Source organism: Rhagoletis pomonella, unplaced genomic scaffold (assembly GCF_013731165.1).
Source record: "Rhagoletis pomonella isolate Grant_MI unplaced genomic scaffold, Rhpom_1.0 Rhpom_scaffold_00001, whole genome shotgun sequence".
Taxonomy (NCBI): domain Eukaryota; kingdom Metazoa; phylum Arthropoda; class Insecta; order Diptera; family Tephritidae; genus Rhagoletis; species Rhagoletis pomonella.
Window position 1 is genome coordinate 628456 of NW_023458555.1, and position 7787 is coordinate 636242.

Below are 7787 nucleotides of genomic sequence, written 5' to 3' on the forward strand. Positions count from 1 at the left end.
GTTTTAATATAGTTATTTAAGCTGATTAATCTGGCATTCGCAGCTCTTCATTAATAACCTAACTGGGGAACGTTTAGGGCTATTTTTGATTTTCACACTCATGACAAAAACTACAATAGCAACTTACTCTACATATGTATATATGTGTGTAATAGTGAAACACACGTACTAAAGTGGTTTTCTACAAAACAATTAGGGAGTTCACAAGGTGTTGTATACTATCGTATGTCATAAACTTGTATGTCATAAACTTTAAACGGCTAAAACTATATTTAAGGGATTCGCAAGCTAACATAAAAGTTTTATTATGAAATTTGACACAATTAAAAAATAGTTGGTGGTGATTTCAAGTTATCTAAACATTTATTTAGCCCTTAAAAACTTTACAACATACAACAATACGACTAGTACGACACCTTGTGAACCACCCAAATGTCCCATGAAAATATGCATTTTATTTCTTCGGTCTTTTGATTCGGATATAGCAAAATTATTATTTACCTCATAGATGTGCCACGGAAAGTATAAAAATTAATAAAGAATAATAATATTATCTAGACTTTAAGAAGCAATACATTGTCCAGTGAACATTGTCCATGCTTTAGAACTGTGGAGTCGCCAATTTTGAGCCTCATTCGTCCGAGATTGTAAATAAAAGAAACGAGGTTACGAGGAGGAGGCATCGAAAGCCTAGGACTTTAACCCGAACTAAACCTTCTACCGTCCTGTACCGTATTTCGCCCCGGTGCTACCATGCTGTTGAAATTATTTCTCGAAAACGATTTGGGTTTTTTCAGTTCCAGTTGCACGAGGAATAATTTGAACTTGGCCGAGCTTCTCCTTGTGGCGTGCGTCTTGATGTTGTCATACAAAGAGGAGGGACCTACAGTTTTACGCCGACTCCGAACGGCGATTGTGTTTTTATGGGAAGCTGTTTTTCATGGCAGAAATACACTCGTAAGTTTGCCATTGCCTGCAGAGGATGACCGCTGTCAAAAATACCCTTTTTCTATATTTTTTTGCGATGTTGCTCTGACCTGGGCTTGAACCCAGGCCCTGCGGAGTGGTAGCGCGCACTGCTAATCACTACACCACAGCGGCAGTTATTTTGTAGGCGATTAGAAATATGTACAAAGATAAGACCGTTGACGATGACCACGTGTCGACCTAAAATGCTATAAAGAAAGTCAAAATTTTTGATCGGGGAAGCATCTTTTTCATGGTACTTCAATTAAAAAGTTGTTAAAAATTTATTGAAATAACGAGCCCCGATCGCCAAAGGGATTAAAAAGACAAAATACAGTTTTTTTAGTGATTATTTTATTTGAGTACAGTCGGGAAAAATGTAATTTAAAATTAAATTTGGGGAACGGATTTTCATTTTGGATAAAATTTTCAAAAATGGCAGCACTGGGCTTTGTATTTTACTATAAGCTTTCGCACCCTCACCCGGCATGCTTGACGCAAATTTAAAAATGTCTGCAAGCATGGTGAAGTACAGTTGAAAAGCTTTTAGCGAGGTGTATGTATAAAGTTGACTCTGCTTATGCCAAAGCGGAAATGTTGAGCTTTGGCAATATGAAACCATACGGGAAATTCGAGCTTTCGGAGTAAAAGCACAGCGACTTCTAGACACCAAAAAAGCTGAAATCATAGAATCCATTCCTTTATTCAAGCTCCGTAGCTCTCGTTGCCCGTCCGTACTGCTTAAGTAGATAACGGACGGAATGTTATTACGCATTTTTTGAATTGTTTTATATTTTCTTTATTCATTAATTTTTCGCCTAACCTAATTTTGCACGAGTGTGTAAGAAGACACTTGTAATTCTGCTTTGTCGCACAAAAAAAAATAAATAAATAATTCATAATTTGTAAACTATTCTTAACGCGAAACCAAATAGAGATACTCGTGTGTGCCAACTAAAATAACTTATTTCTTTATCTAACGGGTTTATATGTAAGTATGTATGTATGTGTTTGTGTTTCCCTATTGTCATCCGGCTGAGTTACAGCCTAAACCAAGAGTCCAGTCGTTAATAAGTCTGCGTCCAAATATCGCAGGAATCAGCATGCTGCTTCTAAACCTCATTGCACTCAAGAAACAGTTGTTGACAGTCGTAACCGGAACGCCCTCTACGCCCGGCGTCGTACAATTGCTCGAAGTGCCCATCGCTGGTGCGATCCAGGAAGTAGCTGGTCGCGTACCTGTGAATGCAATTGGAATTGGCAATCATTAGCTGTGGCTGGCAATGTGGATTGCTTGCACATTTTGCTAATTGCGCAATACTTACGATCCCAGTTGGCAGAAGATGCTTGCGCCGCCGATTTCACGCACGCATTCCGTGTTGGCCTCGCAAATGTAGCGCTGCATGCACTTGTCGTCCGCGTTGCGGTAGGTGCGCACGTAGCCCTTCAACAGCGAGAGACCGGCAACGGTGGCGTCACTCACTGAATCGCGCTTGCCCATCGAACGGGCGGTCAACGACCGATGCGAGAATGAAGTCTTCAGTGCGTCCAACAGATTCATCACGATTTGAATGAACTGACGAAGGCAATATTTATTAAAAACAAAGAAGAAGAGAATATATATACAAAATTAGAAATTTACTGGATTTAATGAAATCTTTTTGTTGATAGCAAAAGTTCCTTAGTGTGTGCGTGTGCGAATATGACTAAGTACATAGAATTACTATGGAGGAGTGTTAGATGAGGAGGGAATTGATTTTGCAAGCAGCGCCAAAGCATAAATGAGCACAAAAAAAAAAAATGAAGGAAAGGAATGTGGCAATCAAAACGGGGAGTGTATAATATTACCAGTTATAAGTAACTGTTATAATTACATATGTATGTACGTGTGTGTAATTGCATGTCAGTGCAAAATCGAAGTAGTGTATGCATTTGTACAAATATGTTGTATTTTTTATTTTTTTTTTGTTTTAATTAGCAAAATATGGATTTATTCATTTCTATGCCGCATATATCTACATTTTAAGTATATGTAAGTACTTCGCTTTTTAGTTTAATTTTATTTTTTTTTTTTTTTTTGTAATTTCTTTTAAGATGTAGTATTTCATCAAATGTATCGTTTACCTCTCCAGCTTGTTTCGCCATCGAATTGACTTGATCGGGATCTCTGGTGCCAAGCACTGATGACAGCACAGCAGCTAAGATGTTCTGTTGCAAGCGAGAAACCACACAAAACCAATAATTCCACACACCAATCAGTTTGAGATATTTTTTCAAATTTTACGTATCGATTTGAATTGTACAAGAACAACAACAATAATGGTAGAATAACAAAAAAAGAAGAGGATTTTCAATTAAAAACTTTTATGTCAACAGATTACTGGGGATAAGCACAAATGAGGTTAATGAAAATAAATCAAAGCAAAACCCAAAATTGAAGCTGGATGAACTGCAGAGAACTAATTTTGGGCAATTTGAAAAACTTTTACTTGATATGAAATTGCATACTATTGAATATTTTTTAGTCATAATACAAGCACTGAGCACCCGGTTCCTATTTTCTCCGTTTCAACAATTTTTTCGTCAATTAATTTATCTTACTAATAAAATTTCTGCATGTGTATTTTATTTTGCTCAAATCATTATTTGCACCAAAAATTTAAACAAATTCCATATCAACAGGAATAAAGTATCAATTAATAATATACATACATAATTACAGTAACGAACGAAAGTATAGGCACAGCGAAATTTTCGCAATATCTGCAAAGTTTTTTATTTGCATTTATTTTCGATAATTTTTTATAAAAATATAGTTGATACTACACTAAAAATAATCCCTACATTTTGTGCAAAGCTGAGGAAAATTCAGTAAATTTGAGTACATACTAATTTGCAACTTTCTATCCAGATTTTTTAGAAAAATTCTAGGTATGCAGTTGTACAGCTCATTAAAATCAAATCGATTTTCTAGCAACTCCAAATCTGAATAGAAACTTGCAAATTAGTATCTATACAAATTTGTTGAACTTTCCTGAGTTTTGCACAAAGTTGAGAGATTTTATTTTTATGTTTTGTGGTATAATATGAACGATATTTTTTTTTTTTTAATTATCAATAATAAATAAGAACAAAAAAATTTTTCATATATTGGGAAAATTTCACTGCGCCAATACTTTTGTTCGTCACTGTACGTATATTTCAAACAAACAAATATTACCTACCACCTATTTTTCTCCCTCTTCTCTTAGCTAACACAAATTTTGAGCGGCAAAGCATTTAGAAGCATTACAATTAGTTTAAAAATAGTTAAAACTAATAGGATATTTACACTACACGATTAAGTTACTGTAGGATTGAATGAAGTGCAATCAAATTTTCTACCAAGAAACATCTAACCTGCGTTTATAGAAAACTTCTTCGTACCTGCATTGGTGAGCCACCATTGTCTACCTTGTCGATACCGTCGCTGGGAGCGCCACCACCCAGCAGTGTGTTGATGATCTTTAAGCCTAATAAAGTATGTGAGATTAGATCAACTTTATTCATATTTTTTCTGTTTCCTCAACACTTACCCATCGAGATTACATTGGCCCAGGGTGATCCGCCGAAACCGACTGAGTTATCCACATCGTCCGATTTGGTGGGCGCGTTTGCTGGTCCGTTGAAGAACATCGTCAAAACAGTGGACAGCATGTTGGACCACGAAAAGCCGGTGGGCGTCTCGGTTATCTGATTGACTACGTCGCCTTCATCCTCCACATCATCCAGCGCCACTTTCTTCGAAGCGTTCGGTTTCACGGCATACTTGCGGCCAGAGAACTCTTCCGCCGGTCGATAAACGGGCGATTGCTGCTGCTGTGACTGTTGTACTTGCTGCAAACGCTGACGCTGGTAAACTTCATTTTGAGGGTAAGCGTAAGTGAGGAGTAGGCAATTAGTGGCAACTATGGACAATAGCAGGTAAGCGTGCAGCTTTCGTTGATTCAACATACTGCAAAAGGCAAAAGAAAAAAATTGTTACAACTTAGAAAAACAGAAAGGCAAAATAAGTACAAAGAAAATGTGTAGATTTCATTTAAATCCCCCGCGACATATTTTTGTACGCAGACTCGTACCGTTACGTTTGGATTTTAAATACCCTAAAGCTTTCTATTAAAATTAAGATTAATAAAATACTCAGGCATACACATTAGGGTGTGCTTTTTTGGCGACTATTTTCTTTTACCACTATCTCGTAAATAGCCAGAGCTCCAGAAAAATTTCAATTTCCTACAAAAAAGCTTTAGAACACTAAATCTCTAACTACACTAACTAAATATGTTTCTATGAACAGTTGATTTGATTATAAATAGTTACATTATTTGGTTATAGTTACCAAATCGTGCTCGCATATACTTAAATGTACATACATACATACCTCGCTCCTTCACTTTTTTGGACTTCTGCCCTTTAGACAATTTTCTGAGTCTGAAATGAGTATTTCTTTCGTCATAGATATGAGTCTGAGACCAGTCAATTAGACTGACTCTTTCCGGACTCTTTTGGTGTCATAAGTTCTGAGTTGAACAAAACTAACAAAGTTCACGTAGAAGTAAAAGTTTATTAATAAACAAAACTATAAAGAATATTTGTTTTTAACACTCAGAAAGAGTCATATTGCAGACCCTAATATGACCCCTAACTTGGGCTCATATTGGCGTGCCCTTCTAAGAAGGGAAATATGTACTATTCTGACTTTTTTTTTTGACCCCATAATGAGGGTTACACTCAGAATTCTGAGACTTTTCTGACTCTAAAATGAGTCCGAATGTTTACAGGGTACAAATATCTTGGGTTTTCAAAGACACAATGAACAGGTTTTTACACGAACTTGCAGGAAGTTACAGGGAAAATAATCCCGTAATCCAAAATCCTCTAAACGAGAGCGATTTTTTGAGAGTTGTGTAGAGAATGAAATTGCAAGATTTTACCCGAACTTTTTCTTCTGGTAAAATTTTGAAAAGTGTCAACCGATCACTCACTGGTTGACGTTTTTACAGGAAAAACGCTTTTTTTGCACCCGTCTTTTTTGTTGATACTTACTTTTTACTCTCACTTCGGAGAGTAATTTTGCTGTTTGACATTTTTACAGGATTTTACATGAAAAGTAAGTGGATCAGAGCTAAAGTGTGAAAAATATTTATTTTCGAGTGTGCGTATTATGAAGGTAATCTTTATTTTCATATTAATTAAAAATTACTGAACCGCCTGCACGAGGCTTTTATACATTTTCAATAGTGTGACCAATTTGAGGTATTTTATTTTATTTTTCACAAGTAGACATATGGCACTAATCCTTGATAGGCGCATGTATGGTCTACATATATGTATATGTATGTATGTATAAATCAGTTTGTAAATAAGTACAAATGTATATGGTTTCCATGCTGTTATGTGCGCACTTAATGATAGTTAAATTTTTCTTAGCTATCTCCACAAATCGAGTTGCATCCACTTGCTGTTATAAATAGTGGAACAAGAAAAACGAGTAACTAACGAGTGAATACCTGAAATGACCAAAGAACGGCAATAAGTCAATGTTGCGGTCAGCCTAATGGCCAACAGCGTATGGCCGTCAGTCAAGTGTGCATGCAATATGTGCGCTGATACATATGTATGTATGTATGTATATGTATGCTTGTTTGCAACAAACCAAGTACTAATAGCCAGAAGATACAAAACCAGGTTGGATTAGCAAAAAAGAAAAAAAAAAAAGTTCGTGAGAGAGCGACCTACGGCGAGTGCCGCAAACTCAAACAATTCAAGAAAATAGACACAGCTACATATTTGTGGCATGCACTGAATTAATTTTTCACTCAGAAGTTAATAATATTGCAATCTACCACAATTTCAGATTGCTTTTAGCTGGCTCCGAGATAACAAACAGACCGTACGGCTAAACGTTCATGATCCGTTCACCACATATCTAAACACGCTACCGTTAAATTAATATTGGAGTAAGAACAATACTGCATCAACAAGAAAAAAAAAAATAAAACGCAATTAACTCAAACCAAGTGGCTATTTAGTGGAAATAAGAATCTCGATCCCATTTGCACAGACAACGAACAACTCTAAGCAAATCAGTGCCGCAATAGCCACGATTACCACCAGTAGCTGTATAATTTGGCACACATACATATATGTCTGTATGTATGTATATATGGGTGATTCCATGTGAAGATCATCCTTTACCGAAGATTTTATTTTTATCGAAAACGGCTTTTAAATATTTAAGTTTACATACAAGTGAATCCGAAGTAGAGAAGCTTTATGTCCTTAAAACCTTTTTACAGTATATGGTCATTGAAATTTCCGAGCTCAACTTCCTAATCTGAAATTTAAAAAATGCAATAGAAAATTCCTGCCAAGTTAATCCGTAATTACAAAATAATCTCAGATTAAAGCGATAACATTTCGGAGTTGAACTTAATTTTATCGTTTATCTTTGCGAAGAGGATAAATGTGAAATTTGAAAGTAAAAAAAAAAAACTTGACGCTTCTAAGGGAAAGACATTTCTAAATGTATTTTTAACAAAATATTAAGTTAAAATATTTTTAAGTTGTTTAAATTACCAGGAAAAAAAAGTTGATCATAGTCGCACAAGGATGATATTTAACTTTTTCTTGCGTCGGGAGTAAAACAAGCACAACAAATTTGAAGGCTCATAAACGTAAGCGGAGTGATTAACGAACGAGCTTTGATTGAGATTATATGTAAAAGTAAACGTGATTTTACATTCTAAACTCTAATTTTTGCCTAAAAAAATATGCACTGA

At 35.7% G+C, this 7787-nt stretch overlaps 1 protein-coding gene across 1 annotated transcript in view; it reads right to left on the bottom strand.

Moving 5' to 3' along the window:
• Positions 1–2076: 2076 nt before the first annotated feature.
• The window catches only part of LOC118735627, a gene marked incomplete at its 3' end in the record, with an annotated part of 64857 nt that continues 59146 nt past the window's right edge, over positions 2077–7787 (bottom strand). Inside the window, 5 exon segments of the mRNA XM_036465487.1 lie at positions 2077–2205; positions 2292–2542; positions 3091–3174; positions 4393–4478; positions 4542–4960. Of these exon segments, the coding sequence (XP_036321380.1) occupies positions 2079–2205; positions 2292–2542; positions 3091–3174; positions 4393–4478; positions 4542–4960 (967 nt within the window).